General features: G+C 37.9%; 1 protein-coding gene across 2 annotated transcripts in view; it reads right to left on the reverse strand.

Moving 5' to 3' along the window:
* ccbe1 (collagen and calcium binding EGF domains 1) overlaps nucleotides 1-18,966 on the reverse strand; it is a 31,804-nt gene that overhangs the window by 4,868 nt on the left and 7,970 nt on the right. Inside the window, exons 4-9 of one of the 2 annotated variants that reach the window (XM_059357397.1) lie at nucleotides 5,891-5,943; nucleotides 5,522-5,656; nucleotides 4,707-4,844; nucleotides 3,194-3,300; nucleotides 1,706-1,814; nucleotides 839-978 (exon numbers count right to left, since the gene is read on the reverse strand). In XM_059357397.1, coding sequence (XP_059213380.1) covers nucleotides 839-978; nucleotides 1,706-1,814; nucleotides 3,194-3,300; nucleotides 4,707-4,844; nucleotides 5,522-5,656; nucleotides 5,891-5,943 — 682 coding nt within the window. Of the gene's footprint in view, nucleotides 1-838; nucleotides 979-1,705; nucleotides 1,815-3,193; nucleotides 3,304-4,706; nucleotides 4,845-5,521; nucleotides 5,657-5,890; nucleotides 5,944-18,966 lie in introns of both variants that reach the window. The other variant, XM_059357396.1, reaches the window with a different exon arrangement.

Here is an 18,966-nt window from a genome sequence, read left to right on the forward strand (position 1 = left end):
ACAACTCCCTTTAAGTCAGAGCTCTCCAGCATGTGCACTGATTAAATGTATTCAATGGTCTTGAATATAAAGAGTTGTGAATAAAAAAACAAATGTCACTCACACGAAGCAATAGATCACTTTCTACTGTAAAAACAGTGCTCCAGACATCTTACTTTAGCATCGTGCAGTTCATGATATGACTAATTGCAGGTGTTGATGGTCTGATTTATCAATAAGGAGATTGCATAAATATTCAAGCTTTAAAAACTAAAAATATGTCTCTTTGGCCACATCCTGCACATTCTTGATTCACATCCCACACTTAAACACAAAGGGTCCACATACACAGGCAAGACTGAGCGCTGCACGAAAACACAGCGAGCCAAAGAAAACAACTAAAGCTGTAAATGGATTCTGCCGTCTTTGTTATTATAGCCATTACAGTGTGTCATCCTTTTTCACCTTGCAGAAGTGTGGGTTTCTCTAAGAGGGTGAGTGATGGGATGTTTTTTTTTCTCATCCTTTTGAAATGTGTCAGTTGAAACACACAAGATACTTGGTTTCTCCCTACTCATGCTCCTTTTATGAAGACAAATCAATCACAGCTCTCCCGAGGCCTGTCTCACGATGCAGGATTACTAAATTACCTGAATATTTTAGCGAAAAAAATTACATCTGCAATGTAGACGGAAAGTAAAAATAGCTTTTTAAGGTTTTACTGCATTCAGTGCTGTCATCCAGATTAACTTTTTAAATCCACTGTGAACATAAAAACAAAGTGGAACACTGAGACTGGTACATTGAAGGACAAACCATTTTGTTGCAAATTTGAGAAAAAAAATATGGATTAACTGACCACAGGTCCTCTGGGTCCTCGTTTAATGTGGGACAGATCTGGTGTGGGTCCAATGGGTCCCATCAAACCCCTGGGACCAGGAAGCCCAGGAGGCCCCATCAGTCCTGTAAGTCCTGGAAGGCCATCTGGTCCTGGATCTCCTGAAACAATCCATACTGATATTAGTGAACTAAAGACAACTGATTACAAAAATGGTCTGACACAGAGCAAAAGATGATTATTGTGGAACAGATGAATTTTCAGAAATGTTTTTTATCATAAACCCCTGATTCTTCCACTAGTGCCACCAGAAGGGCCACATTTTTAACTTCTTTGGTGAAACATCTCAATATCTACTTACATTGGCACAAACTTTGGTACAGACATTCATAGTTCCAGATAACAAATCCTTTTGTGGACTTTTGTGGTTTTGAGTGACATATATCGTCAACTAATGGATAGAAAACCATGGGATTAAATCACAATATGATATATATGTCCCACTCGTAAGAACTTCTTTGACCCCTTAACTTTTCAATCAAGCCGCATCACTATCAGAAATTGTATTAGTCTAATTCTTTGGTTTAAGAACAAATGCCTGCAAAACTAATGACATTCCCATCAACCGTAGCCTCAGCTGTGTTAATTGGCAGATATTAGCATACTAACACACTAAACGAAGATGGCGTGCATGTTAAACATTATATCTGCAACATCAGCATGTTTTAGCATTAGCTTAAGGCACAGCTGTGTCTAAGTACAGACTCACAGAGCTGCTACCATGGCTGTAGACTCTGAATCTTGCTTAGACTATCCTTGCTGGATGCAGGCCAGTCTGCTGATGCAGAGTCTGACATTGTTTTATTATCTTTAGTTTCATGTGTTTACCTGGAGGACCAGGGAGACCTGGAGGCCCTGGTAAAAATATGGGTGATGTCAAGATTTTCTCGCTGGTCATCTGCTCAGGGACGTCAGCACTGTTTGACAGCATGGCCAGCTGGAATAAGGATGCAAAAAATAATGACTGAATGAACAGGTCAATGACAAGTCAACTACAAATAACTGAAGGAGAAATATATCAAATAAAAGAGCTTGGAAAGCGCACAACCAAAACAAAAAAACATATTCTGTCATGGTATGAAAGTTTTTCCCCCCTTCATTTACAAGTGATGTCAGCCATCTAAATGCATAACAATCATTTGGTTGTCATTCCCTAAATGGTGTTACATACATTGATTCAAAGAGTCCAGCAATGTCAAACAGGACAGGGAAATTACACACCGAAGGGCCAACTTCAAGTAATATTATGTTAAAATTATATATCCTGCCAAAGATGAAAGCTGATCTTCCATCTGCTACAAGCTGTAACCCAGACAGATGGAGGGCCAGGCCACCCCTCTGCATTATTCAGCAAGACCAGGAGAGTTCCTGCTCTCTATGCTAAGTGGCATCCTTGGGAAAAGTTATCTTTGATCTCAGTATAACATCATGTGGATGTGGCACTCCCAGAGGGGAACACGTGAAAGACCTCACTATGCTGCAAGGGCCAAATCATAATTCATGTGCACAGACATACAAGCATATGTCCAACTACACACACACACACTGAGCAGGGTCGGGGTTTACCTGCTGATCAATGCAAGACTGTAGCCTATGACCTTGAGCACAGGTGTTTGAACCACAGTGTGATCCTACATTCATCCTCTAACCTTCCTATGATATGAGTAAATAAGTATATACATTCTCATAAACTGTAACAATATAGTGTTTTCATTTTGTTTTCTTAATACATCATTAAAAACAGTCATATACTGTACAGCTGCAGTACCCAAACCACACAGCTGGAAGCAATATATAATATGTTACAGCCGAGGGTGTTGAGTGCCACTGTTGACAGACTCGTGCTCAGATGGGTTCAGACGCCTGTGATTACACACAGGGAAATGTAACCCCACTGTCGAGTTTACACAAAATGTCCACCAATTCCCACTCATGGAAGAAATCATTTAAGGAAGTTGTTTCAGGCATTTTTTATTAGGAAGTAAAGTGCTACAATAAATCTAAAAGGAAGTTGTAAAAATCAGCCAGCTGTTGTTTCAGAAATACGGTCAGGTATGGACTCCTTGGAGATAAAGTGAGATCTTGAGGTGGTGATAAAGAAGCGGAGCAGTTCTGCAGATATTTACATTCAGCTGAATCAAGAAGGTGCCTTTAATGCTCACTGGGGCCTTTTTGCGGTCAAGCACAGAAAACCAGAAAAAGCTGCAGGATGCAGGATTATGATTTAAGATTAAGATTGTTTATCATTACAGGTAATTTGCGTATATTAAATGTTATACTTACTTATATTTTTTGTTATTATTTCCTGAGTAATACCTTCTGTTTAAGCTGCAGGACAGACATCCTGATCTGGTAGAAATCGTCACACGTGGCTGAGCAAGTTCCAGCATTCATCACGTTGTCAGACTTCTCAAAGAGATGCACTGCTGGGAGTTGGGGAAAAAATGTTTCTGTCACATTCGTTACCAGAAAATGTTTCTTTCAGAAAATTGTCTTAAAAAGGGAAAAAAATAATACCACCTTATTTACTAAATATGTGGAACTATTAAGTATGATCATTTGAGCAAGTACTTGAGCAGTCATTTCTTAAAAATGTTTAAATAAAAATTGTGATAAGGCAATCCTATTAAATAATAATAGTAATAGTTAATATTCCTGAATAAAAGAAAAAAGTTTACAAAAGTATGCTCAGCCAAATGATAAATACTAGAGGAACATAAAAATTGGAGAAATAGAGTCCTGGAGACTATAACCAATTACATATATTTATGTAATCACAGGTGATGTTTCAAGCGTCTGAAGAATAGAAGAACACTCAAAATGTCACCTTCGTGGTTAAATAAATATATTTTTATGGGAGCATTATCATGTGCTCAGGTCTCTATTTCATCATTGTTATTATTCCTGAGTCGGATGGTGATAGTCTGGTGACAGTTTGATGGGTTGTTCCAACTGTGTGAGCTAACTAGGTGAAGAGTGGCATATACAGTCCAGGGCAACACTGTGACACTCATTTCTGAGACCTGAGTATTGTGGGTCACTTACATTTCTTGACTTAGATGGGAAGGTGGTCTAGTACTAATGTGTCAAAGGGTACACTGGTGCTGATCTAATGTCTGACAACTGGCTCTGCTGGAGGTCAATTAAAACATTTTAACAAAAGGGAAATTTTCTTTTCTACGATTTACCACTCTTTATTTGGGGAGTGCATTAAAACATTAAAATTTAAGCAATAAACTTGCACAATCCTAGAAAGAGATGCAGGTATAGAGATCCCTGTTTTCTCTCTCTCCTGAAGTAGAAAGGGCCCAAATGCATATTTTTTATGGAAGAGTGAAAGTGTCTGGACTCTATTTTCCCCACTATGTTACAAAGCAGCAGGACGTAAAGCAGGAGCATGACTATATGAACCATCGCTTCTCACTCTCCAGCTCCCCTTGAAATGTTATAGTAGGTAATGGAAGATAAACTCATGGGAGGAAGTAGCAAATCTGCAGCCCCTCACCGCTTCATTGGCAACTGAATCTGGGGGAAAAATAATACTTTATTATCGCCCGGACCTTTTGTGATGTTTTCCTCAAATGCATAGAGCAAATCAGAAAAGACCAGGAGTCACGGGGGCAGCGGTATGTTTGGGAGACAGAAATGTTCTGACATGCACAAGGAGCAGGGATGTGTAATGACTACCAGGTGTCTGTGTTTGCAGAACCCCCGGCCCCCCAGCATATCTTTTTCTCCCACCAAATATCAATGTGTGGTCAGCTCCACATCACAGTCAGATGTGCCCTTGAGTAAAGAGAAAAAGTCTGAATAAAAATACTATTCTCACCTCTCTCCCCCTTGGTACATGTTTTCCCATCTTCTTCCAGGAAATAGCCTTTCTCACACTCACACCTGTAGCTCCCCACAGAATTGACACAGATCTGAGAGCATGTAGTCATGTTTTTGTCTGCACATTCGTTGATGTCTATATATTGTAGTGACAGACAGACAGATACAGAAGAGACACAACCAGAAAATTAAAGGAGACGGTGTTAACATGCATATATTTAATACAGAAAAGCTATATTTTGTATAATCTTACACTGTTACCATCATCTTGACTCAAATTATAGATCATAAAGTCAACTGCAGCATTCAACAAAGGATTTGATACTGTCAATATTCTACATAGGTGATCGGAATTGACAATGTGTTTAATATGACACACATTGTAATTCATCCATTTATTAAAAACAATCTATAGTCACTCACATTTACCCATTGCAGCGTGCTAGTAGCACATTCAAAACGGCAGTTCATTTAAATTTAAAACCAGCCAAAGAAAAACATGCAATGCAACTTTGCATTCTGCTGCAGTTAATTTCACCTCAGTGGAAAACTTCTAAAGCTCACTTTTGAAATGATGAATCATCACAACAATCCAAGGAAATGTGTGAAGTAGTTTGACTTCCTGTACTTAGAAATAGAAATTAGATAGATAGAAGAGTGCAGGTTTCTTCTAAGTGACAGGCCAAGCTTAACTCTGGTACAAGTCAGAGGGATGTCTTGTAAAACCTTCACCCGTTACAAATATGACAATGTAAAGCAAATTCTTGTTTCTAAAGAGAAATTGTGTTTATGGGGTGTTGTACAAGTCCTCACCCAGACAGTAGGGCTTCTCCCGGTTTCTGTGGCGCTCACGGTCATAGCGGTATCCAGGGTAACAGGTGCACACCACTCGACCAAAATGGTCAGTGCACTGTTGCTCACAGGGGGCGCCAGCACACACATCGTAGTCTACACGAATAAATGATGCATTACATTAGTATGAATACAGTATCCCTCAATTTATTGAAGTTTTTTTATTTTTCAATTGTGTCATGATAACTTATTGAGCATTTTATGAGGTGAAATCAATATTAAGTTCAGTGAAGTCTATTAAAGGACCAAAGACCTTTACAGGACATGAGAGGAGAGAATTGAAAAATAATCGCAAATACACAAGACAGACCGACAAACACTTTACCCTACCTTCAGGAATGCAATGGCCCAACACAAACTTGAAGCCCATACAACATTTCTTTCTGTAAAACATCAAGAGGACATAAAAAAAATTAGCTATCACATAACAGGAAACCATAGTTCCATATGCATGCAGAGTGTTTGACATGTATAATTAATATAAATCTGCAGGATTTGTTGTGATTCAGTGTTTCGGTCTGTATTTACAATTGTGATTGTTAATGTGGGAAACATCTTCATGCCCTCCAACACACACACACACACACACAGAATCTGGAGGTCTCATTGCGGTGTCTGGCCTGCTGTTGCATGTTCATTCATGTCTGATTACGGTTAAAATCCCCCATTGAGTGGACTAGGCAGACTGTGTGCCGTTTCTTATTTCGCTTAAAAATGTCCCTTTTGGATCATTCGTTATTGACCTGAACTTCACCCCTCATCATTTCTCTGTTTTTGTCACATCAATTTCTTTCCTGCTCACTTGTATATTTCTTTCCTTTCAAATTCTCTCCAGAATTTCCATCCTAATCCACACACCTCTACAGGTTTTATGTAGATGAGTGAGAAAACAACAGTAACATCTTCTCTGTTTCACAATGTCTTCCCTCATCTGTGTTTTGTAAAAACCATCTCCATGATCACATAGTGTTGCAATACTTTATCAGAACAACCACATCGTCATGAGGTAATACTCATCCCTTGCTTAAACTCAGCATTAAGGAAAGTGCTCCCAGGTGTTACTTTTCAAACTGGAGGTGATGAAAAAAAAATCCAATTACACCATGAAGTCATGGCAATATAATGCAGTCACATTCACTTTGATAGTGGTACTGAAAAACGATTACTCTGTAATGCTTTGCAGCTTTTATTCAGGAGCAGTTATGATGATGGGGCATTCCTATGGGCTTGTCTGGTAATTTCATATAGTAAAAGCTCTCCCTTCGCTGCTCACCGGCACTGAAAAATAATTGATGTAATTTAGTTATACATTTACTTAAAGTAACATGATTCATCTTCGCTCAAACAAGTTATCCACAGGAGAACAAGACCCTATAGCTAGGCTGGCAACTCTGTGAGGATGAATGCTAACCTCAGCATGCTAACATGCTCACAATGACAATGTTAACAGGCTGATATTTAGCAAGTATAATATTCAGCATGTTAGTTGAGTGTGGTAGCGTGATAACCCCTTCTTACTGGTGTTAGATGCATAACGTGACGTAAATCTCATTCGTTTTTAAGATATTTGGTCATAAAAGAAAGTATTGGACAAATCAATATAATGAATGATGGTGCTAGGTGAAACATTTAGGCGATTACTAAATTAAATTAAACATGAATGCATGTGCCAATTTTTATGGGAATCCATCCAAAGGTTGGCAGTAAATTAAGTCAAATCAGATGTCAATTTTACGGTTCAAGAGAAGGTGAGGAGATCAACAAAGTGAGAAGGATTCCTGGTGAACAGGAATCTTTGTCTTGCCATGGCAATTCATCTTTGAAGCAACTGTTAATGTTGCTTAAAACTGTCTGACTTTCTGCTTCTAAACACCGCACAGTAGGAGATATAAAGAGATCCAAATGATACATTGGGAAAAGAAATCTAGAGAATATTCTGGAAGAGTAAGAAAAGCCAAATATGTTATCTGAAGACAGCTAAACTGACAGATTTCAGATTGATTTCTGAGATCATTCTCTTAAATGGCCCATTAGAGACTTGGGACAGATTTAGGGTGTATCGCAAGATCTCTTAATTTCTTACAGTAATATTTTCCACTTGCTACTTCCAATTTTATTCATGAATCAAATGACCCATCTAAAGAAAGGTCATGCTTTTTGCAATAACATCATCACAGAAATATAATCCTGGTAAAACAAATAAATCACTGACTCTGCAGCACTGCAATCCTACCTTCTACAGTCGAGTGCTTTTACAGTCATTTTCATGGGCACAGGATATACAGAGCAGACAAGTACTTATTCACTCACACAACTGAATATTTACTACCGAAAGAGGAGCCACTGCACTTGAGCCTCTCACTGAAAAATAATACCAGCAACAATCTCATTTAAAATCTTTGATTACAACAATTAATTACCACTCAGGAGGTCCTCCATGAGGGTGCAGGCTACATGTAGTGTCTTTGTGCACTTAGTGTGTGCTTTTTTGTGCTCAAGTGTTGTGTGTTTCATGTAGTGTGCATGCATGTATTTATTGTGCTGGGGAGCTATGGGGAATTGTATGTTTTTATAGTTGTTCATTTTTGTAAATTCAAATTAAGATATAGAGATACTTTGCAGTAAAGTGCACCAGTACATGCCAAACTGTACAAAGATGTTTCTATCTTTTATTTTGCATACGTTAATCACATCCCAGGTTATGTTGTAGTGTTTGTGGGTGGGAGAGCGCTGATCTGAGGATGTCCTGTGTGACCCAATATTTCATGTCACAATAACATCCTCAAGAGGACAGGAGGCAGTTATAGCAAATAACCAGCTTAGCAAAATAACCAGGGTTAGTTGAACACTTATGAGAAAACAAACATCTATGTCCATCTGCAGAAAATCATGAGAGAGGAAACAACATCCCATGAATGCTGGGTTCATATCTGTGTTAAAGTTCATTTTTTACTGAACTTATTCAATTATCATTCAGGGGAATACTTATTAGCCCTATAACATTCTACCTTATTGTACTTTCTCTCATTGTATCATTAAACAAACAAATCCAAGATATATTTGGTTACTTTGCAGATCACTTTCAGAACAAAATGACAGTATTATCTGGTATTTTCCATTTAGACAAATTAATTAAATTGAAATTTGTTGATTTCTGATGTTGTCCCATTGATAACCTTTCATATTTTGACACATGGACATGAAAACAGGCAGACTGGGAGAGGCAGACATACAACACCGAGATGGTAAAGATATGACCTGTCTACAAGTTAAAACAACAGACACTGGGTGATGGATACTGAGCCGGAGGTCAATGCACGAAAGCAATAAAATAACCTCAAACCAACTACAAGATTTATAGTGTGGGGGTGGAAAATCTGTCAGGTCTTTTATATGGAGAAATTAACTGCGGATACATGAAAAAGACATTCTTATCACATACCACATGTATAGCTATGCTGAATTTTATTTTTGGTTTAGAGCTTTAATGCCCAGTGAGAAGAACACTGCTGTCACACTCTCGCCTACTTTTGAGAGATTATTGTTAAATGACATGTTGTGGCAATGCTTAAGTCTGCAATTAGTGCTTCCAGTCCAAACACACCTTTCCAGAAGGTTAGGTGTATAATTAGCTTGGGGTAAAATTGTTTTATTTTCCCACGGTGAGGGCCAACTTAACTCTTTAAGAAGAAACTCTCATTATGAACGCAGTGTGCATGAAGACTGTGAATGAAGCCTCTGCTACAGCGCACAAATGCTTAAATCAAAAAGGATTGAATGCTTTTCAAACAGCTTTGCTTATATTTAAACAACTGTCTGAGTCAATGTCTGGCATTGACTCTTAAAAGGTTATTTAACAGTCCACCTCTCTCTCCTCTCTGTGTTACAACAGCAGAAACAGCTCAGATCTAAAACATGCTCCACAGTGACACACTAGGGGACAGTCAAAGAGCATGATATGAATTTGTCTTTGTTGTTTTTGCATTTAATTGAATAAATTCTATCCAAAAGATTAAGCATGGGTAATTAGAGATGAAGCTCACAAAACAAGACCATGCTGAGTCATTATTCACAGAGCCTTAGCACCTTTCCTAACAACAGCTAAGAATACAATAGCGTGCAAGCTTGTTAGTTGCTCATGTACTTCATGCAAATCAGCAAACAGATTCAAAACACATGTGGATTTCATTCATATTCATGAGTGAGAGAACAAGGGGAGAGAGATCCCAAATGCATTCATGACACTTTTTCTTCAAGAATATCAATGAGTTTCCAGTCACATGCCACACACACGCACACAGTGCCAGCTTGTTGACTGACATTTAACTTCACTAGACTGTGAGTCCTGCACTTGTTCAGAATGAGCACATCGCAGATAATCGGATTGTTTTGCCACCTGCGCTTTTCTCACCTAAAGGTTATTTCATTTTGCCAGTGATCCATATCATTTTACAGCTGCCCCCTGAAATCTAGACATAGATTAGTCTGACCTCAGTTACCCAGAGTGAACCATAGACACTCTAATTACCTTATAAACAGTAGACCTCCCCTGAACCAACATGGTGGACCAGCCTGGCCTGGCTTTGTCTTGTAATGAAACACACTAATTCACACCGACACACGAGTTAAAGTGGAAGCAACTACAGGGCTTCAGACAAACTTTTTGCATTGTACTGGTGCGCCCATCTTTTTTTTTTTGGTGCACCAGCACAAAATTTTGTTTCCGCCCAAATTCTTCATTGTGTTGCCTTTAACGCCATAAGGTCACCTTTTTATTGCTCTCCATAACTTTCATAAAAAATGAGCAAAAACTTTACAAGAGTGATGCATACAGTACGTGCACCTTCACATGGGAGGCCCACTTCCCAGCATGCTCTTCTCTCAGGGAACAGGCATAACAATTACAAAACTTAACAGTATCACGCACACAAACACACACAGCTGTGAGACAACACATGCAGTGTGCTCAGTGAAGCTTATTTGTCTAACAGCAGTGATATACAATAACATGTCTGCATTCCACTCAAGAGAAGATGTTTGTCGAAGTGGAGAGGACACAACTTCCACACTCATGCTGATTAGCCTTCATGTTGAATGATGTGGATTTAAAGAGACACTAATCTGTAAATAATTCAATTGTTTTTGATAATTATTATTATCAATTTTTGGAGACAAAAATGTCCAAGATGTCCTGAGTTCCAGCTTCTCAAATTTGAGAATGTGCTTCTTTTCTCTGTTTTGTATCACTGTAAATTGAATACCTTTAAGTTTTGGTTTGACCAAACTTATGAAGACGTCACCTTGAGGTCTGAAAAGTTGACATTTTACACTATTTTTGGACATTTTATAGACATTTGTTGGTTATTCAAAGCAGTAATTGTTAATTGCAGCCCTAATTATTTTGTGACCCTCTTATACCAAACATTGAGATCACAGGAGCACACAACTTGAGCAAAACTGTCATGATCTGGAAATTTTTCTGCTATAGTTCAGTTGCTTGAAAAGTCGTTTGGTGTACAACCAGCATTAGTTGCCCACATACGAGACTTTTATTGTAGAAGTAACTAGAGCGTAGAATTATTCTGTACATTCTGCCTAGAGTTAACTTCCCCTACAGATTTGAGTGCATATTATTTGCCTACCTATTAAACTACAATCTGTACTCCTTCTTCTTCTCTCGCTTCACATCACAGTTTGGCCTTGTTATTGCATTCCACAACTTGTTTTCAGTGATTGCTATGCTCATAATAATCAGCTCGTCTTTCCCACTTTACCTTGATTATTTTAACATCTTACATCATTATCGGGAATAACTACCAGCCACCTTAAATTAAAAGCAGTCCCAGAATGAAAAAGCTTCAATTTTTTCCAGGAAAGTCTTACCATGTCAAAGATATTGTTTCTGTCAAGACCATGGTGGCTCCTGTTTACACTGCCAAGCATTTGTTATGAGTCTTAGTCTGACTCTCTGCAACAAAGGCACAACCAATCCAGTATGTTTGTACAAAACCATCTGTTAAATCAGACATTTCCTCATCAACAATAACTCAATCTTCAGTCTGGACTGCAGTAGTTCCCTCCAGCTCCTTCAGCTCATCCAGATGTAGCCTCTTCACTGAATTCTCCCTCTCTTTCTGGCTGCTAATTACAAATCCAAAACCCTGGCACTCTAGACTGCATAGTAAATCCACAACACAATTATTTATCATTTCATGTATTCTGCAGATATACTGTCTTTTTAGTATTGTGTACTTTCCACTCACTTTCAACTCTGCACAGCAGGCTGACTCATTGTCATCTGTTGTGGAGTCAAGAGGCCAGTTTTAAAAACTGTCAAATGTGACCTGCCTTACATGTTTAAAGAATAGTTCTGACACTACACTCTGCGATCAAAATATGTCCATCTGACTGATGCACATTATCACAGCAAAAAGTAGGGAACCGAAAAGTAATTTTTCTGTTGTTTTTTTGTTGTTGTTTGTTTTGAAAACAGGAAGAGGAACAAGTGTCCTCTTAGTATAGTCATCATGGATTCCTCATATCATTACTTGTATGAGCTACTTTTAAACACAATAAATTATGAGGAGGATAGGCTATTTATTGTTGTGTGTTATTAGTAACAATATATTTAAAGCAGTTTAAGTGGTGTCACTTTTATATAAACCCATTCACAGTTATGCTTAGAAACACTTGCAAACAAACAGATACTCTAACACACACACTCACACAAACACACACTCACACAAAAGACATCAGACTCCTTCTGCAGTTTCAGGGTCACCGCAGTGTAATATAAACAAATGAACAAAGGTACGCTGCAGTCTGTTAGGCCTCCTGGTTTGGACGTTTGCTCTGGAGATTCACATTATGTCATTTAGAAAATAAAACTCCAGCATGTCAAAATGTGTCCTATTTTTGTAAGCACACACTGGTTGTCATGACAAACAGGAGATAAAGTTATGCAACACATTAGGATTCCAGAACTAGACAAAATACAGTATATTACGAGGGACAGTTACTTCTGCCTGTGCTGTAGCCAAAAAAACAACCCCCAAGGAGAACACATTTATAGGAACACATAAAAAAAGGACAGAGAGTTTGTCTTCAGAATAACTGGATACCTTTGTCTTATCCAAATCTCCAAACTACAAAAAACTCCACTCTTGGAAAGGTCATTTATTCTGCTAAAAATACTACGCTAAAAAGAAGGAATCAAACATCTGGGATTGTTGCAGACCATGATTCTTAATGCAATAACATTCTTGTTTCAAATGTGTTGCTTTAACTTTAGCTAAGCTGTATTATGTCCCATTATTGTCAGCAATTGAAATGTAATTACAAGCGATTGTTTGGAGATGCCATAAAAGGTAAGGGATGTTGGAAAAATATGTTTTTCATAAGGTGATATCTGTCTGTTGGAGGCAGGCCACTTTAGACAACATTTGTAGCATTATAACCTCAAAGCACTTAGCAGTATAACTCAGTGTGAAGGCTAAAGGGACATTTCATAGATCGGAGTGTCCAAGAACAACTCAGCTGTTCAAGAGCTTCAAGCATGCACTGAAAATGATATGGAGGGTGGAAAAGAGCCAGTTATTACTGGCACAATACTTGGACAACACAAATAAACGTGTTTAATATCAAACAGTATCTGCTGTTGTACTAAGATGCCATTAGATATATAATATTTGACTGATAAAAGTACTGGTAGATGTGCAAAGGCAGGGTGTGGAAGAGAAAATCACACTGATATAACCCTACAACATAGCTCACATGCACAAGTTGCTATTTCAGCATAAACTTGGTAAAACTTTCACATTTCAAGCTTTATTTATACATTTCTAGCTAATAAGAGACAGATGAGCTTTAAAACAAACTGCCAGAAACACAGACCTGATATATTATCACATTATATAACTTGCTAATGTTAGAAAACAACAGCCCACATCCACATCCAGCAGGCACACAGCGACTTCAACCCATTGGAATCCATAAAACCCAAATGTGAGCTTAATTAGGCTACAAGGATTAATAGAGCAACATTTCTCTGTGGGTAATTCACTAAAAAACCTATTTTAAATTACTTTAGTCATCCTAATGTGCAAAACACTAAAAGAGGGTCGACCACACCATGACCCAGTCACAAATTCTGTACTAAGTGGATGACCCAACTCTGTTAAAGTCCGGGGCATCTAAAGGGGTAGTACTAAAAACTAAATAAAAAGGAACTGGAAAGGAAAATAATGTTACAGCAACATGATAGTAAAAAAAAGAAACACAGGCCTGATTGGGAGACAACATTTCACTTCTTCTACCAAATAAAAAAACAATTTAGTTGACCTCTTATATGCCAAATATACTCTTGGACAAAATCCCCTCTTTTCCATTTAAAATGAATTGCTCTCTGCATATATGCTGTTTCTATCTGTAACCAGGGTGAGTGCATATATTTCTGCCCAGAGAAATAATGGCCTCCCATTTGATCACTAACATGGTACATTAACATAACCTATTGGTTAATGACTGTTTGAACTCAGTGTTCACGGCCCGTGACAGTCACACAGCTTTGGTACAATGCCCCTCGGTAAGGCCCCTTATTTAAAACAAACAAGCAGTCTGGTTAGGAAATTGTGCAAACGCATCGCTCAATTTAATGTCACTAATTCAAAACTCTGCTTTTAATTCTTGCCCTTTTGTTTTCATTTTCTCTCTTGTGACACAATGGTAATGGGAAGGCCTGGTGAATGAAAAAAAGTAGGAAAATATGCTGTCAGAGCATGTAGCAACACAATGTGATCACAAGTTGAAGGGAACTGTTGCTGCTAGTTAAAGTCTGTCGCCTATTATGAATAGTTTAACATTTTGATAAATTATACATATTTGTCCTTTAGAAAGTTTGGACTCTCGTTTAATATGGCGCTTCAGCCAGCAGCCAGTTAGCTTAGCTTAAAGACTTTAGAGGGAAACAACTTGTTGGGCTCTGTCCAAAGGTAACTGAATCTGTCTACCAGCTCCTCTAAAACTAACAAAATACATTCCATTTGTTTAATCCATACAAAAACCAAAGTGTAAAAACAACAAGCTGCTCCAGCATCCTATTATCATATCTGTGAGAGTGGTATCAATCTCAGCTATGTCTTGGCAAAAAAAGCCAATAAAACTTCCTAATACTTCCTAAAATGCAGAATTTTTCCTTCAAAACAACTGTATGTCCATTTCCGAAATGTTCTGACAAAAGACCTTCGCAGTGACTGCACGTACCAGTTGGGTGTGAGGTTTACCACTGTGAGCGCACATTAACATCACTAATTAGAAACAGAAAACAAGTTTCCCTGACCAATATGCAGCCATAAAGGAAACAAATTACTTTTATAACACAAGGCAACTGAACAATGGCTATTTCTGCGTTGCTGAAAAGGGTCACTTGAAATAGGGACCTCTCTCTACATTAACTCTGCAATCCATCTGTTTTAGCAGCTACTTTGGCCATGTACAGCACTCCTGCTGTGTTGGCATCTGCAACATAATCCAACAAAACCGGCAGTTTTTCAATGAGACTGTCTGCAGCAAAGCACTTCAGCTTCGCTCAGCTTTGGCGGACAGCTGGAGCCAAAATGCTACCAGTCAGCTATAACAGAGGCAGCCCAGGCCTCTGCCTGTCTTTGTTGTGTTTCCTCAGTGGTGTTCCAGGCTCAAACAAATCGGATTTGACTCTGACCACATGTTATAAAATGTCAAGTAATCCATAAAGAAATCTATCTGCTTTTATGTCACAGTTTTAGTTGAGAAACTAAATTTTTCATTCATATAAACTTTCACTTAAACAGCTGAGGACAAGTGCAGAGGTGTGTGTGATGTCTCTGATAGTGACACTTCAGGAAATTATAGAGAGCACGGCTGTCTGTGGCCTGTTACAGTAAACCATCATCAGCCCTTCCATGTGTTTCTAACTGAAACCATTCTACTGGACACAAGCCAGATATTACCGATCCCCTTCAAACACTGAGGTTACTGTGAAAGCGTGCAACCTCCACTTCAGGGAAATGTTACACGAATCTTGAAGGGATTATTAGTAATTGAATTAATTTGTTATTATTAACAGATTTTACAGCTCATTACGTTAACAGAGTGGAAAAAGCTGCTAAACAATAAGCTCTGCAATATGAATAGCCGTACTATGCATGGTGCAAAACGGATTTTAAGAAAACTGGTCCCTGAAGAACTGGCCCTCTGAAAGGTGAACTAAAATCAACAGTAGCACATGAGATATTATTTGCAGTTAAAAAGAAATATCTTTCACCCCAATGTAGAAATGTAAGGTCCACTCCAACAATATTCATAAAGATTTAGATGTAAAAAACAGATGTTCTTTTTTTCCTCAGCTAAGACCTTATAGTGGTTGGAATTAGTATATCTTGTCTCAACCTCCTCCTGATGAAATATATAAAGTACGACTTTAAAAAGAGGCTCTCAATCAATCCACCTGCAAGCCATCCAAGTCTCATAACAATGGGGCTTTAAGTCGGTACATGAGAAATCAATACAGTTCATTTACTGAGGAACCAGAAAAGGCTTAACAGTAATCACACTTGGGAGCATCAAATGAAGTGTTATAAGGCTATGAGAAGGGACTGGTGTCTATTGGTGTTCAGGAGACTGGATGCATTGAGTTTTGTTATTTACAGCTTTCGTAATCTGTTTTTGCTACACGTGTTTGACCAGTAAATATGTGTTGGATTCCTGCTTCTACGTCCTCTGTTTTTAGCAGTCCACCACTTTGGTTGAGACCGAATTTTCAAACAACAATATGGTCTGTTGTACAATTTTGTACAAACATTTGTGGTCTTCACAGATTAAATCCTGCAGATGTTGGTGGTCCCCTGACTTTTCCTTTAGTGTCACTAGCACTTTCAACAGCTACTGGATGGATTGCCATAAAAATGAAAATGTAGAATATGATATAAGCCTTGTCCTGTACACTAAACCAAAAGAATTGTTTACCAACTCTGAAAAATAGCTTCAATTTGTAACACTCAAACTTTCAACTCAATTTCAAAGCAAGATTTGAAGTTTGTTATTATTTTCAGTGTAGTTGTGTCGTGGCTGTACACTATTATGGCTACATGTGAGGTAATTACTGTGTTATAGTACTCCTTACATTTGTTTCATATGTTCACATGACATACAGTGTGTAAGGTAACTGAGATGTGTGGTATGTGACATATGTTAGCCCACTTGAGGCTTTGTGGTTTTAATGTTATTTTAATACTTGCATGTAGTGAAATGTAATATTCTGTCCAGGGATTGCACACAGAAATCAGCCAGCATTGGCCAACTCAGATTATAATTTAAAACAACACTTATTAATGTGCACATGATTAAACATATATGACCTTCTAAAATGGAGAGAAGAGGGCAAGAGGGCTCTATAACTGCTGTATAACATGGTCTTAACAGGTGGTGGCAGTGGTGAATATAATTAAAATTATAACTGACTCACAAATATTGAAATTCAGCAGCATACAAGTAAAATTGCAAATGGAGGGGGGAACATCTGCGCAGCCAAAAGCCAACAAACATGAAGCCCCTTTTCCAAAAGGTGTTATTAACAGTGAATGCAGCAGCTGTTTACAATTTAACATGACTGGACTGGTGTATGGCAGTCATTTCCTTTGGTTAGCTGCTGTCCTTCACGACTGATACATTAGCAGTTATTTCTTTTCATTTATGGGAGAATAAATTAAGGCTTCGAACAGCCCAACAATGAATAACAATAAGCTATGAAAAAAAAAATCACATCAAGTTAAAACACACACCCAATTGCTTTCAATTAGTTGATTAACTTGTCAAGTAGTTCCTGTTTCACAGTAGTGGGCATCCTAATACTGATTTTTAAGCACATATGTACTGGTATATCATTATTTCGATTTCCCTTTTTTAGTTTAAATTTCATACCATGTTGAAGACAACTCGAGCATGGTCTTGGATATACAGAGCAGAAAAACCACAGCCTGTGGTTTACATATCGCCACATCTCTTAACCATTGTAAAACCACAGTGTGACAAAAGCGTGACCAAAGCGTGACCACACTAGAGTTCTCCATGGAAGAAACGGCGAGTGACTGAGCAACAGCCAAAAGAAACAACAGTGGGATATTAAGAAACCAACATATATGTCAAAAATTGTTGATACATGGATTAGAGAAGGAAAAATTGCTGGGATCTGAAAATTTGAAGTTGAATGTGAAACAGACCACACAAGGAATCAAAGATCACCAGACACCAAATAAATGTAATTCATAGAATTTAGGATCTACAATAATATTTATAGCTGATATTTGAGGTCAGATCGTGTAGAGAATACTAAAACTTACAAACACCAACACTCATTCACTCATAAAAAAACACAGCTGCCAATTTTAGATCTGTTTCTATGTTAAAGCATATGCACCTATGCCATATGAAATTAAACTATAAGGGAAAGAGGCTAGATGGTTCTCCCATGGTTATATATAGATTTATGGCCATTTCCTTTCACATTTAGTCCTCATTTCCATTTACAGTAGATCTACTTAACACCCTGTAAATGCCCTTGAAGATGTGGAGGCTTTGACAGCGGGAAAACATCCATCTCCATTTACAGCCTATCCTCCACATACTGGGTAACTACTGTGTAGTGCTGAGTAACGTGTACACTGGGCAACAGGTCAAAATCATCCAAACAACAGTTGTCAAACTATTCTGATAAAAATAACTTCAGGCTTTTGAACACATTATAAAGTCAAAACTTCTAAAGTCATGCTCTTTCCAGTGAAAGCATGTTTCATATTAGGGTTTTTATTTCAAATGAAAACAGATGGCAAAATGCATTTGCAAGAAACAAAATACTGATTATAAGTCTGATTAATTTCTGAAAAAGACATGTTTCTAATTATTCAAATAAAGATTAATGCAAGGAAATAAAGAAACCAAAAACAAGAAGGCAAGGAAATGTTTTATTTGTTAGTGAGAAATTTAAGGATGTCGGGTGTATTTGTTATCCTAGTGTTTGACATTTTGCTTCAATAAATATGAAATATTGAATTCAGTAGCAAAAGTATTTACACCTACTGTATATATATTACTAACACAGTACTTTAAATTATGAAGTGCAATGCACCGAAGAAATAAGAGAGGAGAGAGAGGATGTTTGCTGCTGTTGCTTGAGCTCTCCATCCGTCACTAAGGAATGCTCTTTAACACTAACATGTCCTCCCTGCTCTCACTGTGATAACTTACACTTCACTGCTTCTTCTTCAGTGCTTTTAAGGAGCAGGATGGGGATTCATCCTTTACCTTATAGGGCATATCACAACTTTAGTTGAATTGTTGGCAAGACTGTGTCTTAACAGCTCTTTTACATCTCA

The sequence above is a fragment of the Centropristis striata genome, chromosome 19 (genome assembly GCF_030273125.1).
Source record: "Centropristis striata isolate RG_2023a ecotype Rhode Island chromosome 19, C.striata_1.0, whole genome shotgun sequence".
Lineage (NCBI taxonomy): Eukaryota > Metazoa > Chordata > Actinopteri > Perciformes > Serranidae > Centropristis > Centropristis striata.